The sequence below is a fragment of the Oryza brachyantha genome, chromosome 3 (genome assembly GCF_000231095.2).
Source record: "Oryza brachyantha chromosome 3, ObraRS2, whole genome shotgun sequence".
In the NCBI taxonomy this organism is placed as follows: Eukaryota; Viridiplantae; Streptophyta; class Magnoliopsida; order Poales; family Poaceae; genus Oryza; species Oryza brachyantha.
In genome coordinates, this window is record NC_023165.2 from 25,603,453 (window position 1) to 25,622,832 (window position 19,380).

At 41.5% G+C, this 19,380-nt stretch overlaps 1 protein-coding gene across 1 annotated transcript; it reads left to right on the forward strand.

The window, feature by feature from the left end:
- The first annotated feature begins 636 nt into the window (after positions 1–636).
- Positions 637–17,100, forward strand: LOC102700041. The gene is made up of 36 exons (XM_040521814.1): positions 637–1,465; positions 1,574–1,662; positions 2,275–2,382; positions 2,510–2,617; positions 2,841–2,931; positions 3,163–3,215; positions 5,042–5,104; positions 5,447–5,491; positions 5,614–5,649; positions 6,040–6,095; positions 7,029–7,110; positions 7,207–7,323; positions 7,400–7,502; positions 7,872–8,022; positions 8,152–8,386; positions 8,528–8,734; positions 8,821–8,906; positions 8,998–9,094; positions 9,286–9,364; positions 11,670–11,749; positions 11,881–11,928; positions 12,055–12,090; positions 12,186–12,260; positions 12,699–12,823; positions 13,064–13,163; positions 13,256–13,427; positions 13,659–13,777; positions 13,968–14,078; positions 14,152–14,296; positions 14,437–14,569; positions 14,644–14,719; positions 15,438–15,503; positions 15,602–15,709; positions 16,148–16,255; positions 16,335–16,532; positions 16,686–17,100. The coding sequence occupies exons 1-36, from the start codon at positions 682–684 to the stop codon at positions 16,932–16,934; spliced, it is 4,539 nt and encodes a 1,512-aa protein (XP_040377748.1). The 5' UTR covers positions 637–681; the 3' UTR covers positions 16,935–17,100.
- The last annotated feature ends 2,280 nt before the right edge of the window (positions 17,101–19,380 follow it).

Here is a 19,380-nt window from a genome sequence, read left to right on the forward strand (position 1 = left end):
CCCGCCGTCGCGTCACCGGGCTCCCGTGCGCCACCCGGTCGCCGAGCCACCGTCGCGCCGCCCCGCGCTTTCGTTGTCGCTGCACGTCGTCGAGCCCCGGCCGCGCCGCCGCGTTGCGTCGCCCAACCGCCGAGCCACCCCCGCCGTCGCGTCGCCGGGCTCCCGCATGACTCCCAGCGGCCAAGCCGCCCCAGCCGCCGCCGCAGGTGCTCTGTGAGGGAGAGAGGAGGAGAGAAGGGAGAGGAGAGAGTAAAAGATTAAAAAAATCTGACAAGTAGGACCCACGGGCCGCCACGTCAGCAAAACCAGTCAAAAAAATAGGTCAATACTGTCGAGGGGCCTTTTGTGAACGGATTCAAGGGGCCTTTTGTGAACGGATTCAGTGAGTTTAGGGGTACACATTTCTGGTATTGCGGCTAAGGGACGAAAAACAAACTCACAGTCAAGTTTAGGGATCTCTGGTGGACTTATTCCGTGAGAAAAAGATGAACCCAGCTTTGCAAAACGGGCCCAAACCAGAAGGCCCGTTTAAGCCCAACCCGTAGATTCGAGTGAACTGGCTCCAACTAAACTAATTTCCCCATTTCTCTCTCTCTCTCTCTCTCTCTCTCTCTCTCTCTCCTTCCGACGCGCACGTTCCCCGTCCTCCTCCTCCTCCGCCCCACCTCGCGTGGCACGCCCATGGCGTTCTCCCCGCGCTCGCCGTGGTCGCGCCCCAGGAAGCCGGACGTGTACTCCACTGTCGTCGTCCACGGGGACGACGAGGACGACGACGCGCGCGGAAGGCATGCGCTTGCCGAGGATGACGACGACGAGGACCCGTCGTCGCTGCCCCCGCTCCTCCAGCGCCTCCCCAAGGACTTCGGCGGCGCCTCCTTCGACGAGGACGACGACCCGTACTTGTCGGACCTGGACGACGCCTCGCTCTCCGCGACCGTCGTCGTCAAGCGCGGGGCCCCGGCCTCCACCTCGGGCTCCTCCCGATCCCCGTTCCTGGATCTGCGCCGCTCTAGTCCCCGGGCCCCCGAGGACGACCCATACTCTACCTTCGTGGTACATGGCACCGCCCGCTCCGGCGGCACCTCCAGCCCGCGGGAATCCGCCTCCGGCACATTCATCCGCCGGTCGGGTGGTTCCTCCAGCCCCCGCGAGTCCGTGTCCGGCACATTCATCCGCCGCACCGGCAGCCCCTCTAGCCCCCACGAGTCGTTCTCCGGTACATTCATTCACCACACCAGCGGCGCCTCTAGTCCTCGCGAGGCTGCCCAGGGTGGCGGAGGGTTTGGTTCCTCGTTCTGGAGTCCTGCAGTGGGGCAGGCCGAGGAGCACCGGCAACCTTCGCTTCTTCTGCAGCAGCAGCACCAACAACAGCAGCATTCAAGGCGCAGAGCATCAGTGAGCTCTGTGCCGGAGAGTGTTACGAGGGAGGATCCTTCCACTAAGTATGAGCTGCTCCATGAGCTTGGTGCGCCCCTTGTTTTGGAATTATCTTTCCTTTTTTATATTCGTGAAATGCTTCCAATTATTTTAGAGCTGTTTGCAATTTTACATAAGCACAACTGGATGAATGCAGGTAAAGGTTCCTATGGTGCAGTGTACAAAGCTAGGGATCTCAGAACACAGGAGCTTGTGGCTATAAAGATCATTTCCTTAACAGAAGGGGTTGGTTTCTCTGCTGATAAAATTCAGTTAGGGTTGTATACTAGTTAGCTGGCACGTGTACTGAATATTCAAATTATAACGTGTATGAAATAAAGAAACCAAATATGCTGTCTAGTTAATACTCCATATGTTCACATGTATATGGCGTTTGTATTTTTAATTATATATATTGTCTACTTCTACTGCACATTATCGTGTATTATGTTATTTGATAGCATTTTGCAAGAGGATTTCATTGGCATTATTGTCATGTAGTTGGTCTATATATTTGAAGCACATATTAACATTGACCACACGTGCACGAATTCCACAATGACTGACCTATAATCAGAGTTAGAGGGAGGCAGGGAGTATTAATGATCTAGGATGGCTATAACAAACATATTTTAATACAAGGAGTTTATCAATATTTATCTTCACAGCTTCTCCGCTTCCTGCTCTGTAGCTCAACAAACAAACTTCAGCCTGCCCCACTTGCATGTTGACACTGTCTTGTGAGCACTTAATCTTCATGGATTAAGTTATTACACTTATAGAATATAAAAAAGGATACCCCATTTACCCATCATGACACTTTATTTCTGTAAAGTCTAAATATGTCTTTGTTATCAGGAAGAAGGATACGAAGACATACGGGGAGAAATTGAGATGCTGCAGCAATGCAGCCATCCTAATGTCGTCCGCTACTTTGGGAGCTATCAAGGAGAAGAATACCTTTGGGTATAATCCAATATCCTGATAATATCATCGTATTAATGTTTTGAGATAGCCACACTATTCTGTTTTTATAATGTTTATCTACTTGTGAACTCATTAATTATGTTTGATGGGGTGCTTCAATTTGCAGATAGTTATGGAGTACTGTGGTGGTGGAAGTGTTGCCGATTTGATAAGCATTACGGAGGAGCCCCTTGACGAATCCCAAATAGCTTATATATGTAGAGAAGCACTAAAGGTTCGTTTGTTCATACTTCATATGATGCAATTGTATGTAGAATTTAACTATTACCTTAAGTAGCAATGAGCTTTGCTACTTTTATTGCATTCAAATTCAGCTTCAGTTTTAACAGTATTCTATTAAGCCAGAATTATGCTACAGATAACTTGTATACGCCCAACGGAAAAATGGGCACCCTTATGTGATCATTTTCAGATAACTTGCATATTTTCTGCTTCAGGGTCTTGCTTACTTGCATTCAATTTTTAAAGTTCATAGAGATATTAAGGGTGGCAATATTCTGCTAACTGAGCAAGGAGAGGTAAAGTTGGGTAAGTCAAGTTATTATATGGTATGCTTCAATTAAATTGTTAGGGCTTGTTTGGATAGGGTTACAATGGGTGGGATAAGGATGGATGTTTATACTGAAGAGATTGGTGAAAAATATCACCAACTTCCATTTTCTTAATCCAAATAGGCAAATACCAAGTTAGTGTTTATCTGATAGTTGCCTGCATTTGTTAATTTTACAAGATATCTCACCAAAATGATGTTTCAAACAGGCGATTTTGGGGTAGCTGCCCAGCTGACAAGAACCATGTCAAAGCGCAACACGGTACTTTTCTTGACGGTCTCTGTTTTTGCTATTGTATATCCAAAGCCGCAGAACCTCAGTTATTGACTGTTGCGACCCCCAAAAAAAAATACTGTAGCAGCTATCTAGTTCTGCATAACACCATTTATTGCTATATTAGTTTCATGCGTGTGTGTGTTTGTGGGGTTGAGGGGGGAGGGAGGGGTAGATATATTTTGGATAAAGTATCCAAGATAGTTCTGTTGAGTTTATGCCAAATAGATTCCATTATTATATATATGGAACAGGGAAGTATCTATTTGCTCTGCTTTTTATGAACTACTCCCTCCGTCCCAAAATAAACCAAATTTTCACTTTTTACCTACAATTTTTGCTCTTTGTCTTATTCAATTTTTTTTGCGATTGATATTTTTGTTTTTATTAGATAATAAATCATGAATAGTACTTTACGTGTGATTAATTTTTTTCTAATTTCCTGAAAAATTTTCAAATAAGACGGATGGTCAAACGTTGGACATGGAAACCGGAGAATTGGTTTTTTTTGGGACAGAGGGAGTAATCCCTTGGCACTTGTTCGATCCTAGATTGGTTAAACCCAACCGAAGCCAAACAAAAATCTAGCATCAGAAAGTCCTCACAGCCTCTTGATCCTCTCTGTTTGTGATGGCTTCTTGTCCCCCAAATATCACCTCATCAGTACCCTCACGGCCTCACCTACCCTTCTCACATGTTTGTAACCAGTCCGTTATTGTCCTGTGCTATATTGCTGTGAGGGTCTATTTCTTTGCTTACAGGTGTGAGATGAGAGAGGTATTTTGCTGCAGGCTGGTATAATGGGAGAGTGGGAGAAATATAAAGGGGATACCATGGTGCAGGCATGTCCAGGGCACAAATTTTGAAATTTATGGGTGTGTACAAAAGGTTGACATTAGTTGTCTATAAGAGATGTAACAGGGGATTTTTTTATGAGGTGGAGGAAAGAGATGAGAGAGAGAGAGAGAGAGAGAGAGAGAGAGAGATCTCAGCACAAGAAAAATTCTGCTACAAACGGCTCTGTGTGGATGTCTTCTGCATTATGTGGCCTCAATTTTATACTACCGCTGTTCCAAGTTATAAGCATTTCTAGGTTGTTTAGCATAAACTAAGGAGATGACAAAAGATTCTCTTTTAGTCACTTCATTAGTTAATTTTTGAATTGATTAGATTCCCTTTCTAAGCATCTTATTGGCTCTAGAATAATTGGAATGATTGAAATAATAGGAATAAGTGTAGAAATGCTTATATTGTGGTACAAAAATTAAATAATAGAAATGCTTATATTTTGGAACATAGGGAGTAAATATGTGCCATAATAAGAATCCTACACAGACTAATTGAGAGTTGAGATAATCCATTGTATTTTGTGCCTGCAAATGACTTAGAGGGTCAGTACAGACAACAGCAGTCATGCACCATTGTACATGCCCTAAGATTATACCATCTCTTTTGTCTTTACAACTATGTTGCAGTCTTTTCTCGTAGTGCCATTCATCTCTTTTCTACGAGCAGAATAAGCAACCACTTAAAAAACACACAATGACTTTGTTAGATTTGCATACCATGCGCTAAGACTAGATCCCTCCATAATCAGCTTGCTTATCGCCAATTTTTAGTTCTTGAATGTTGGCTTGCTAATCTACTGACATCAAAACACAAACATGTTCAAACTGATGGGGGTATAATTCTATCAGTGCATAGCAGCATTTTGCTAACTATTGTGTCTGGTGGTGTTTTTACAAAGCATATATCTTAGTCACCCACATGCTTCTTCTTTTTGTAATTCAGTGTTTTATGTTTATGCCTTTCAGTTCATTGGCACTCCACATTGGATGGCACCCGAGGTTATTCAAGAGAGTCGTTATGATGGAAAGGTACCTTCTCTCTCATGCACACACACTCACAATTATGCATGTCAGTGCATCACTTTCCATCAGCTAAACTACTAGATTGCTCCAGATGCTGCATTATAGGAATATTTATGTAAATCACTTTAAATGCCACATGAAATAGTTGTAACTTGGGCTTTTGTACACAGAAGGTTTTTGGTATGTTCTGTACTAAACAAATTGCTTTACAAGATAGTTTAACCTTCTAAAGGCACATAACAATGTCACACGTGGAGGAAACCTTTGTCAGTTTGATTTTTTCTCCATTTGATTCATTCACTGTTGTAGTAAAGCTAATCATGCATTCTTTTTTCTTTCAATTTCCAGGTAGATGTGTGGGCATTAGGTGTATCTGCAATTGAAATGGCAGAGGTAGGAAATATTGTTTGGTTCTTCTTTTTGAAAATGTATAGTTGTTTTTTAGCCTACTAGTTCTGTGATGCATAAATATTTCTCCTTACAATCATTTTTTTTCCTGGTGTCTCTCACTGTAGGGTATGCCACCGAGATCCACTGTGCATCCAATGAGAGTAAGCAGAAGACTTCTTGATTCATTAATTCTCCACGCATAAGTGGTTATAAATTTATGAGAGCTATTTTGATGCATCGTGCTTTGTATCCCTTTGCTATTCTATGTATTCTGATTTCTGTGATGATTATTCCTGCCAGCAGTTTTTTCCTCTCCTTTTCCCAATAATGCTGCATGCATCCTTGTGTTTCTTTTGATTATTTGGTTGTATTCCATGGATGCACGGATGTAATCTTGAATAAGCGAATCGAGGCTGTTGTGATTACTGAATCATTTGTTTCTTCACTTTGTGTTGTTAAATATTTGATAAACCTATAGATTTCTTTACTCCGTCATTCTGCTTGAAGGATTGAAGCATTAGCTAATTACATATCTTTCATCCTTACTGCAGGTGATCTTTATGATATCTAGTGAACCTGCACCAATGCTTGAGGATAAGGAGATGTGGTGAGTGCCATCTAATACGCCTTGAACTGTTTTGCTTCTCCGAGTAGCAGAAAGCGCTGATAAAGAGCTTGACCGTAAAACTTTCAGCCAAGCGTTATTTTCAAGGATCCTGTTCTTTTCATCTGCAAATAAATTATAACAGTGTCAGCTGTGATATATTATCAAGTAATGAACTATACATTATTTTTTTTTGTATTGGTTACTATAGTGCATTAGCAGGTTTTAAACTGAAACTTGACTCAATTTTTTACCGATATTATTATTGACAGCAAATAACAATTTAGTTATCACGTATTGACCTATATTTAGACTCCTCTGGAGGAACCTTAAGAGCAGAACCATTTGGAATGGGCTGGTGGAGAACCACATTAGAAACATCAATATACGGTGGCTTCTTTATTTATACTTATTGAAGTGTGTTCTTATATGCTAATCTCCTGATCCTATTAATCAAGTGAACTGTCTGTCATGGGTAATAGAATTTGTGCCATCTTATATGAATATTTCCCTCCGTAGTGTGAGCTTTTTGGATTAGGAGCCCATCACAGGTACAGCTTCACACAGTTGTACCAAGAAAATATGGTGATGTTGATGTATTTAACACAAACAAGAGGCACTTCAGTCAACAGTATCAATCATTGACTCCTTTACCTATTCTCATGCTTTTTTGTGGATAAGGTGGCTAGTTTTATCTTTACCTTTCAAATTATTGTAGGCTTTCAAACTGAGTCTCAGGTATTTATGTCAAACTTTAACGAGAGCATGAACAAATGAGAAGTGTATTCTAAAAGTGGTCACATGACCATTTTCTTTAATTTTATTCCCTTTGCTCATCCACTACTTCTTGTTATTAGCTACTTCTTTGGTCAAAGGCATCTAATGAAACGTTCTTGAGCATTGGTTTGTCTAAATTCTTGTTACCCTACCCTTCAGGTCCCTTCTTTTCCATGATTTTATTGCCAAGTGCTTAACAAAAGATCCAAGACTTCGGCCAGCTGCAAGTGAGATGCTGAAGGTACTTCATTAGTGCTTAGGTCAACTTTGTTATGTATTTTCATGATTATTTTAGTCCTACATTTACTTATGTCATTCCTCTCTCCAACCTATGAAGCACAAATTTATTGAAAAATGCAACCCTGGAGCTTCGAAAATGTTGGCAAAAATCAAGGAAGCAAAGAAGATTAGAGCAAAAGTTGCTGCGGAGACTGAGCTATCTGGCCCTGATAGTGTATGTTAAACTCTATTACTTTTAACTCTGTGCATTGATTTCTGTTAGTATGGTATTCTGAGTTCGACATCTGTAGACAATGCAAGATGCAACCGTTCGAATTAATGAAGACTTTGGAGAAACTGTTCCTACAAACTCTCAACAACAAACAAATCATGAAACATATGATGGTGGGGCAGGTACCTGTAAGTGATAGCTATGCAAGTTATATCTATATTCTCTTTATAGTATGTCTTACACATCAATTTCATTTTTTGTTTTTGTTGTTTGGCATCTGTTGTTTCGTTGGGACTTTCCTCAATCTGTTCCATTCTCCCTTTAGGAAGCTAATGATAAATGTCAAACCTAAACACTTGACACATGATGTTCATGAGCGTTAGTTTTTACTGCTTACCTCCAATTCGTGCAACTTCAGAATTACTTGTCCTTACGACTCTTCTGTAAAACAAAGTGCAATATTGATTGAGCATGCAATACTAGTGAGTGTTTTTTTTTACTCTGGTCTTGTGCTCTCCACTAGAAACACCCACTATTTTTTTCCCTTACAGGTGATTTTAATACAATGGTAATTCATCCTGAAGACGGTGATGAAGTTGATGAATCACCCATTTTCCCAAGTTCAGAATTCATACCAGGCCTTGGTAGCATCAACTCTTTCACACATGATCCAAAGAGGGCTGAGCTTCTTTCAAATTTTTGGTATGATAAACAGAAACATATTTTGTTATCTGTTTTTTCACTCAGAAAGCAACATTGCAAAAAAAAAAAAGAAGAAGAAGAACACACTTTCACCATCAGAAATAAGTTTATGCATGAGATCTTTATCAGGGCGGAGAACACGGCCGATATTGAAGCCAATAAAGAGCAATATGTAGATGAACATCCTGATATGCAAGAAGCAAAAGCAATGCCACCTTCAACTGGAACGGTTAAAAAGCTTAAAGTTGCAGAAGGGACTATGTCACGCCATGGCAATCAAGTTAGCTCTGCCTCACCAGGTGTTGCTAGCACAACTAAATTAAACAGCAGCCCCAGCCGTAAAGCGTTTTCGGTTCAGGATAAGGTGTGTATTTTGTGGTCAGTCACTCATGCCACAAATATTGTACAGTTATGAAAGATTTATTAATGCAGTGCCCCCCCCCCCCCCCCCCCCTTTTTTTTTCTTTTGCAAATTGAAATTTCCTCTATAATTTTCCTTTTGCAGCTCTGGTCAATTTATGCTGCAGGCAACACTGTGCCTATACCATTTCTCAAGGCAATTGACATTTCACCACTAGCTCTAGTATCAGATAGCGTAGTAGGAAATGGCCTGGTTGGGTCAAATACAAATAGAACAGATGCATTGGAGGCAGTTAGGGAGCTTTTCAGTGGTGATGGGCAGACAAAGAAAGGGCGCAAAGGGCAAAATGAGGTATGATTTATACTCTTTTTTAATTAACACTAATTCTCTTGCCCATACGAGTGTCTCTGATATTTGTTTGGGTTTGCTTGCATTAGGTCCCTCTTCCTCCTGGGGTGCACAACAGATTGACCACAAGCCCCACACTGATGAACCTGGCCCAAGCTCTTGCTTACCACAAGACGTGAGTTGTTTGCATTGATGCTTGTCGACATCTTTTACGCAACAATTAAAGCAACTGAAGAGATCTATATGCATTTCTTCCATATATTTAGGTGTTATGAGGACATGCCTCTGCAAGATTCGCAAGCAACGCAAGAGCAGCAGACAATACAGAACCTTTGTGATACACTTCGAACCATACTGAGGTTGTAAACCTGCATGAGAGAAACCTACAACCTTGGAGCATACCGAACATCGAAATTCTGCGCTGAGGCAAGGGCTGGTTTTGGCATCTCAATTTTATGACGGGCATTGGTCAGAGTAGAGTTCCATGTCAGCAAAAGCTGGCACGGCGTGGTGCATAGTAAGCAACGCTGATGGAGCTTCCCATTATCTTGTAGATGCTGGTGATCTTGAAGTTGGATGGAGGGAAAGCATTCTGTTTTGGAGATGGAAATTTTTGTCTGATGTCAATAGCAGGTATTCTCGGTGGTTAGGGTACGTAGAGATCGTTTTTTTTTTGACCTTCTGCTAATCAAATTTTGCGGCTCAAATGGCGACGTGTTCTCTGGCTTTGTATTTTCAAAACATTCCATTTGTTTTTGTCCCAGAATAAAGAGAAATAGTAACTAGTACTGTTTACTCGTTGCTCGATAGAGATTTCTATTACGTACTACTAACTTCGTTTCAAAATAAAATATATTTATAAGTTATTTGTCAGGGATTAAGTTTGATAAGAAAAGAATATAGTACCTATTAATTAATAAGGAATGGATGGGGTGGAAGAGTATGTTGGGATAAAATAAGAATAATTTTGAAAGTGAAATAATTGATGAGACAAGGACGACTTAATAAGGAGTGGGTTGGGTGTAGGGCTGTCAATGAGCCGAGCACGAGCGAGCCTAAGCAGGCTCGAGTTCGACACAAGCTTGAGCCGAGCTTGAATCAAGCCTACTAAAACTTTGAGTTCTTAGGCAGGCTTGCCTCGAGCTCGGTTAGGCTCGTGAGCTTGGCTCGAGCTCGATTTAAGTATAAGATATAGCTATTTTGATGATATTTTTAACAAAAACAATAATCTCAAGTTAATCATATTAAAAAAATTGTAAATATGATTTAAAATCAATGTATAATACCAATATAAATTAATGTATCATTTAAATATATAATATTTTATTCTTGATATACTATACTTATTAAATAAAAAGTAAAAAAAACACATATGGGTATGCTCGTGAGAAGCTCGAGCTCAGCTTGAGAAAGCTCGTGCTTTGGATCAGGCTCGGGCATAAAAAAGTGTTATCAGAGAGAAAAAAAATAATGTCGATGCTTCATTAGGATTCGAGGAATTTTAAGGAATCTTGGAGAATTTAAGCCAGATCATGTGAAAATCCTATAAATCAGCATTTCCAAACTGACCATGGCAAAGAACCATCATTTTGTGCTACATATGGTAGCACTATGATTTAGGCTATGTTTGAGAAAGCTAGAGACGAAAAAAAAATCTTTCAACCACTAGTTTTTAAAATATAGAGCCAAAAGATCTTTTAAACAAGGCCTGTAGGTTGAGTTTGAACATGAACGAAAAAGAATATCACTCGAAATGGGGTATCTCATTAGAATGAATGGTATATTAAGTATTAACTATTGTAAATTTAAAATGAATTAATATAATTTTTAGAGCAAATTTTCGGTAGAATTTTCTTGAAAAAACAAGTTTAACTGTTTTGGGAAGTGGGTTAATGAAAAACAAGCGGAGATTTTACCCAAAATTCTTTCTCCCAAACTCAACCTTAGACTGTCCTCATCCTCTCATTCGTATACCCAAACAATTTGTCTCACCAGAGAATAACCATTTTTATAGTAAAGTAGGTGTACCCATGTATATAATCATTTGGTATCCATGTCAATACACACAGGGCGTGTTTTAATAGAGATTTGATGAGGCGCATATGCTATCCCACTAGTTGTTTCAGTTAGGTAATAAAAGGAGAGACACTCGAACAGTGGGCATCGTGGTGGTGGCCTGGTAGGATTCGATCCATCTTTACAAAAACAATGCTTTTCCGGTAACAACGCGGTACAAAACACTAAGAAAAATACAGGTGTTTAACCAAACAATATATTTATAAATAAAAATAGTTTGTATGTATATGTATTTTTGGTTATCAAAGATAAAAACAAACTACAATAAAAAAATTAAAAAATAACTTACGCTCGCGTAAGCGTAAGCCGAAGCGAAACGGCATATCTGGCGGGATAAATTTAATAATTTGACACTTTATTTATTAGCTAATTATTTATGTTAATACCGACGAGTATAACATACCGTACGATTAATGAAGTGGCTCGTGACGTTAAATAACCGAACATCAATCATACCATACATGTAGTTAAAAAAATCAAATCCCTCTCCTCTAGCGGTGGCGGTGGGGCCGCCTCGCCCACCGCGATTGGTGGGGAGCCAGCCGCCAGGTGATACCTGTCTCGGTTGCGCTCGCCCTCCCTCCCCCTCCCCTTCCCCGGCGCTTGTCCTGTACCGCGGGGGCTGTACTTGTGCGTGCGCCGCCGCCGGTGCGGGAGGCTGCGACTGCGCCTGCGCGCTCGGCATCGTGCCATGTGACGCAGCAACAGCACACGCCACGAGGCAAAAGCCATACAAAAAAAAAGCGCACCGTCTGAATCCCACCCAACCAACCAAGGTCAGGTCAGTCTCCGTCCCGCGGTCTCGCCCCCCACCCTCCCAAACGAGCCCACCACCACCACCACCACCCCATCCGTTGGTGACCGCCGCCGGCGGCGGCGGAGGCCATGGGGAAGAACATGCGTATCAAGACGGCCAGCCGCGCCCCGCTCCTCGACCACGGGGTCGGTTCCCCGTTTCCCCCGGCCTCTCTTTCTCTCTCTCTCTCTCTCTCTCTCTCTCTCTCGCCTCTTCCCCTCTCTGATTTTGCGCGCCTGATTGTTTGTGGTCTCGCGTGCTGCCGCGTGGCTCGCAGGAGACGTCGAGGGCGCTCTCCGATCTCGAGGAGGGCAGCAACGTCCAGGTTCGGAGCAGAATCCCGCCCTAGCTCATGCTTTTTTCTCGATTGCACCGGATGGTGCGGTGCAGCTTTTGCTAGAACGATGGCTAATCGATTGCGTCTCCCTCCTCTGATTTGTGATCCTCTCAGCCAGCGAACGTCGGGTTCTGCCGGGTCATCAAGTTGGTGAGTGCCCTGATGTGCATGAGTCGAGGAACGGCATTCCGCTCATTCTTAGTGATGCGGCTGATTGATGAACACGTGAGCGTATATGGTTGCAGGCAAGGCATGACGCGGGGAAGCTGGTTCTTGCCACCATGGCGCTGCTCGTCGCCTCGCTCAGTAACATTCTCGTTGTAAGTACTCGCCACTTGTTCGTAGAGTCGCAGCTAATTTTTCCTTTGGAAGCTCGGCTGCAGTCCTGTGCCAAAACTAGCAAAGCAAAAATAACTTCGGTTCTTCTAGACAAAAGGTCTTCATTAAATTAAAGTAACTCAGCTGCATATTTAGTTGTTTTGCTTTAATCTTAACTACTGTCATCAGAAGGCTTGCTTATTTTCCTGAAAAAAAAACTGAAATAGTACACATCTACGGGAACATCATTTGACCTTTGACTTGAAATGAAGTTAACCCTATAGCAATCTGAAAAGTTGTTTTTATATCTTAGTAGTGTAGGACAGGATCAAAGGATGCTTCAGCCCTTTTCTCAGTGCAAGTGCTATTTTTTAAGTAAAGTATCTTTGTTGCACATTTTTCTTGTTGTAATGTATGGATCACCTTGTGCAATCACACAGCCCAAATATGGTGGCAAGATAATTGACATTGTGTCAAGAGATGTTCAGCGTCCAGAAGATAAGGCTCAAGCCCTAGATGATGTGACGGGCACAATATTGTATATTGTCATCATAGTTGTAATTGGGTATCTTTCTTGAAATCTTTGAATTTTAATATTGTAAACATGCACTCTGTTTATGAGATTACCAACTGTTGTTTGTAAAGCACAAATTTGGTAGATCTAGCATGCTGCAATTTTTAGTTAGTAATTATTAAACCATTAATATGTAATACTTCATACTTTTAGAAAGTAGTTTATGCTAGTGTTACAAATAATAGTGGTATTCTTTATGGAAATGTCATAAGCCAACTGCCCATGTTTCAGTTCAGTTTGCACAGCTCTTCGGGCATGGTTATTCAATTCTGCTAGTGAGAGAGTAGTTGCTCGATTGAGGAAGGACTTGTTTAGTCATCTAGTAAATCAGGCAAGCACCTTAGTTCCATCGAAAATTTTTCGGCGTTAAAATTATTGCACACAGCAGATCCATTTTCATCTAATTATCTTGTGCAACCACAGGAAATAGCGTTTTTTGATGTCACTAGAACAGGAGAGCTATTAAGCAGGCTTTCTGAAGATACACAAATAATAAAGAATGCTGCTACAACTAACCTTTCAGAAGCATTACGCAATATTACTACTACAGCTATTGGTCTTGGTTTTATGTTTGCAACTTCATGGAAATTAACATGTAAGTTCATTTTTGCTCTGTACTTAAAGAATTTGCTGGCATTTTTTTTTTGTGAGGTTTAATTATGCACATTGGTTTCATATGCTTAACTGAACTTTGCATATGAACAGTATTTTCCCTTTCAAAACACTGAAGCTTGATCAACTTTTGATCTATTTTTTTGTATAACGATTTTGTGTGTGTATGCTTCATGTACAATTAAAGTAAATCTCCTTACTACTTTCTTCGCAGTGCTGGCACTTGTAATTGTTCCGGTTATATCAATTGCTGTGCGCAAATTTGGACGCTTTCTTCGTGAACTTTCACATCAGACACAGGCTGCAGCTGCTCTAGCTTCATCCATAGCCGAGGTTTGTAGCATCAGATATATCATTGTAATTTGTTGATAACTTGAGTATGTTAAGTGGTTTTATTGAATCCTTTTACTTTAGGTGCTGTCACCAAATATCTGACTTAGTTTCATTGCTACCATATATGGTAGAAGTATAATCCTAGGTTCTTCATTTTTGTCCATTGACAAATCTGTCTAATTGTGTTCAGGAATCTTTTGGCGCCATTCGCACAGTAAGATCATTTGCTCAAGAAAGTCATGAAATATCACGCTATGGTGAGAAAGTAGATGAGACACTGAAACTTGGTCTCAAGCAAGCTGTGAGTAAAATACCATTAATTTAAAAACAGCAACATATTGCACAATGATCTGATTCAGCACATTCTTTTGTAGAAAGTTGTTGGCATGTTTTCTGGAGGGCTCAATGCAGCATCAACCCTATCAGTGGTCATTGTTGTTATTTATGGCGCTAACTTAACCATCAATGGTTACATGACAACTGGTTCTCTCACATCATTCATCTTGTACAGCCTTACAGGTATTGTTCAGTTTTGATGGTACGGTGTTACTGGACCTAATGATACCATATATTAGAACTTCACATCTATAATTTGTAGCTAGCCATCCTGTTCAGTATGTTCTGATCTTTCTGAGCAACTATATCTCCTGTGTGTGCAGTTGGGTCTTCAGTCTCTTCCCTGTCAGGACTATACACAACTGTAATGAAAGCATCCGGTGCAAGCCGTCGAGTTTTTCAACTTCTGGACCGTGCTTCATCAATGGCAAACCCTGGAGATAAATGCCCAACAAAGTAAGTTTCTGATGGTATATCAGCATTCCTGTTTTTTTTCTACCTATTATCCTTTGACATTTATTTTATTTTAGTGAAAATGATGGGGAGGTTGAGCTTGATGATGTTTGGTTTGCATATCCTTCTCGGCCTTCTCACATGATTCTTAAGGTAAAATATTCTTTCAATGCATTACTTTGCAGACTTGCAACCAATATGGCAACTTAGAAGATTTAATAGTTTGCCTAGCATGGTGCCATTGTGTGTACATATATCAAGAAGAATCTGGCATTGAACTTGCATCACTTAATGGTATAAACAATGGAATTAACTACTACAAAGTTGAGTCCAAAACACACACCATTTGGTAGTTCGAGAAGCGTGAGTGCAAAAGTCAAGGAAAAGGCTGAGATTAATCTAGGGAAAAGAACACAACCTTATAGTTCTTTACTATGAATGTATGGTCTTCTAGTATTATGAGTCATTTTCTGAAAAAATTGTTTAGCAGTCCATTTTAGATCTTTCACCATGTTTTTATCTGTAAACATAACATCAACATCTAATCCGTACAGGAAACTGCCATGCCATGCATGACAGCACATCACAAAGTTTACCAAATAGTGTATTAGTTTCATGTCATTGTGGCTGTTTTTTGTTTGGAAAGAAATAGACAGGTTTGGCTTGAAATATCTGAGAGTTTTAGCATTGCATGTGGATTGTGGGTTAAATAATTATATGCTTCAACTCATAACCTGTAAATAAATCGTTAAGTTAAAATGGTACGCATACAATCATTTAGCTTTACCTAGAGCACAGGATGCATTTTTCAACTATGGCAATACACATTGCATACCTAAGTAAGTTTTTGTGTACTGTCGTAAATTTGCAGGGAATAACGTTGAAGTTAGCACCAGGTTCAAAGGTAGCTCTTGTTGGGCCAAGTGGTGGGGGAAAAGTAAGAATTGTTTTCCTATATGCCAGATACTTGACATGTTTGACCAATGAATCTGCTTTTCAGATGAACTTTTCAATTTTAACATAACAATTTTGCAGACTACGATAGCAAATTTAATTGAACGGTTTTATGACCCTCTAAAAGGAAGGATCTTGTTAAATGGAGTGCCATTGCCAGAGATTTCACATCAATTTCTCCACAGGAAGGTATGTTGTGCAACTATTTCTAGTTGTCATATAGTGAACTGTTGTTATATCACGGAAAGTTGGAAACAAGTATTTATATAGTAACTTAACATAAGATCATATCACTAGGTTCATATTTCTAGTGGCTGATTTGACGGTACTTCAATTTTGTTTATTATAATAGCCTAATTTTATGGTATCCAGCTGCACTGTGCTATCTTTGACCGTAAGTGTTGAACGGTCATCTTATAAATCCAGGAATCATGTAATCCCGTAAACATGGTTCAACTATATAATTCAAGCATAATTTGGTAACAGTCGTTTTAACAATTTCTGAACCCCATACAATTTGGAGCTCGTGAAGGATATAGGTGTGCATTGTTATCTGATATAGGTGTGCATTGTTATCTGAGTTCAGAAAATGCTGGTCTTTCTCAGTGTTACGCTAACTGATTTCAGGTAAGCATTGTTAGTCAGGAGCCTGTGCTCTTTAATTGCTCCATCGAAGAGAATATTGCTTATGGATTGGAGGGCAAAGCCAGCTCTGCTGACGTTGAGAATGCAGCTGTAAGTATTTCTACGTAGAACCACTAAGCATGCTGGAAAAAGGAAATGGAATATCTCACTGTCTAATTTCCGGATGCAGAAAATGGCGAACGCCCACAGCTTCATATGCAGTTTTCCGGATCAATACAAGACTGTTGTTGGAGAGCGAGGCATCAGGTTATCTGGTGGGCAGAAGCAGAGAGTCGCCATCGCAAGAGCTTTGCTCATGAACCCTCGAGTGCTCCTCTTGGATGAAGCTACCAGTGCGCTGGACGCCGAAAGCGAGTATCTTGTTCAGGTACCTCTGTCACTCGACTGCTACTAATTCCTGGACTGACACCAACCAAAAAAAAGTCATCTTTCTGAAAATGCATTTGTATATATTTACTCCCTTACTTGGAGAACCAGAATCAGAATGTGATATATTTCTTCCCCTATGTGCATGGCGCAGGATGCAATGGACTCTCTGATGAAAGGAAGGACCGTGCTAGTGATAGCTCACCGGCTCTCCACCGTCAAGAGCGCCGACACCGTCGCCGTCATTTCCGACGGACAGATAGTGGAGAGCGGCACGCACGACGAGCTCCTCAGCCGCGACGGCATCTACACGGCCTTGGTGAAGAGGCAGCTGCAGGGGCCAAGGTTCGAAGGAACCAATAGCGCAACAGCCGAGATACAGCCCATTAGCAATGGGCAATAATAGCTTTCTTGCATACTTGGCGGACACCACTGTATGTAACTCTGATACGCTGCATTCCACTCTGAAGACGCCACGCACAACGCATTCTAATTGTCACGAGCTGCTACTGTCCTAAACATGACTCTCACCACTTTAGTTTTGTTTATAGAATGTGCTTATGCCGTTATGTGCTATGTTTGCCAAATGGGCTGGCTATAGATATTAGCTGTTGCTGAAAGCTTGTACTGAGAAATGCACAACCAACCAACGTAAATAGAGTATACAGGATAGAGATAAGAAAGAAATCTAAACAAACCAATCGTATTTCCCTGTATAGCATTTACAATTTTACATAATAATTAGACAATTACAAAAGTCAACTATCAACATCATGTCTGCGAACAATTATTTTAACATTAACTTTCAAAGGAAAGTAACAAAAATATAACCATGTTCTAAAACCTTGAAAATAGACGATAATTTTAACCGGATTAGGATAAAAGCTAGGCATGCGAGATTTTTTTACCCATGGGTTAGGAGATGCAGGTGGTTAAAGAACACACACCTATCCACCCAAGGGATAAGAATTTTTACCTGTTAGTAAACCTAAGAATTGGAGCATAGATAATTTCTAATAAAATAAAAAACCATCAGGCCTCTTGTCCGAAGTAGACAAAATTGGACCAACTCACAGGCTAGCCGGTTGAGTCGTCGGTCCAGTTAATACAACTCATATGCATATTTCCTTTGATCACAAATCATATAGCCTAGCTGGTCACCCCAGCAAGCAACCAAGCTAGTGGTCTAGGATCAATTCCGCTTGCTCAGGGGAACCGAGCTACTAGTATAGAGGATGGAGATTCTCTATCATTATGTCGCTGTCGTTACAGTCACTTACATATGAGACCTATTATCCGTAGAACCTATATATTATATATTAGTGACTAATGTAACTGTCGTAATGGTAGAGGATCCATATAGTCGGTTTCGAGTTTTTTTTGGTTCAACCACCCGCATAGTTTAGGTTTTTTTTTTATCATGCTCAAGTCACATGACTCTATTGCTATCTCTACTCAACAGTTAGATGTTCTTCAATCGATCGAGTTGAATTGTCGAAATCACTCGTGTCGAAGCCTCACTCGACTCGACCCCAAAACAAGAGTCTAGCTAGCGGACGGAATACCATATGAACAAGATAAGTTATATAGTCTGTTATCATATGGTCGAAACAAAGCAAACCCGGGTCTCCACGCCGCGCGTGCTGCACCTTGTGCCTCCGTAGTTGCCACGTACCGCGGTTTCTCGCTCCGCAGTTCGTCATGTCGTTACCCAGCCATGGTACCTCGTCACACGCATGTAAAATATGGTCATGTATACTGGTACTAAATATAAGGAACACGTGATACTAGATGGTTTCAATTCATTAGTGAATTGATAGTAGATGAAATCAGGTAATACCATCCGGTATCATCGACGCTGCATAATAAAACAGCGGAAATGCTACCGAATGGGCTCCTGTTTGAAGCGGACAGCGATAGGATCCCACTGCGGCGACGCCTTCCGCTCCCTAACCATGCACCCACCACGATGCTTCTTCTCCTCGCCGATGCCGTCGCCGCCGACGATGTTGCTGCTTCTCTTCCTTCTCATTTGCAAGAGCTCCGCCGACAATGACGATGCTACTGCTCTCTTCCTTCTCATTTGCACTAGCTGATCTCTTCGTTCTCATGCAGGCGACGGAGGTGCTGAGGCTGCCGTACTTGACACCGTTCATCTGCGGAAAGACGGCGGAGGACTTTCGGTAGGGGGCGAACTGCAGCGTCGACGACTACGATGACAGCGACTGCGGCAACAACGACCGTGACGATGGCGGCGGCTGGCGGCGACGACAACGACGATGACGAGGATTCATTACTTTTTGGGTGATACTAACCAAGTATCAAATGTTACCACACTAGTATCATCTTTTTGAAATCATCCTGTTCCAGTATCAGATCTAGTACCCATGAGGTGATATCTCGTCGGAATAATCTCGTTTCTAGTATTAGAGATGATACCCGATGAGGTATCGTATTTGATACCTCGTTAGAATCATCTCGTTTTTAGTATTTGATCTAATACCGATGATGTATTGTATTTGATACCTCGTCGAAATCATCTCGTTTCAAAACGGGATCCCGTAGGGTAGTAGTCCCCATAAAAAAACACGGAGGAGCGGTGGAGTGCGGCAAAGTCGATGGAGGGGAGAACAGCGACGAAGATCGACGGTGGCGGTGAAGCCCTCCCCAGCACAGGTGGAGATCGGTGCTAGCGGCGAACTCCATAGAGAGGAAACACAGTGACACAGAGAGGAGCAGTGCGGGCGCGTGGGAAAGCAACGCCAGTGACGCGAAGGCACGAGCACAAGGGAGGCCGCGTCGGCGGGGAAGAAATATGCGGGAGAAAGATGAGTGACTAATTAATTCGT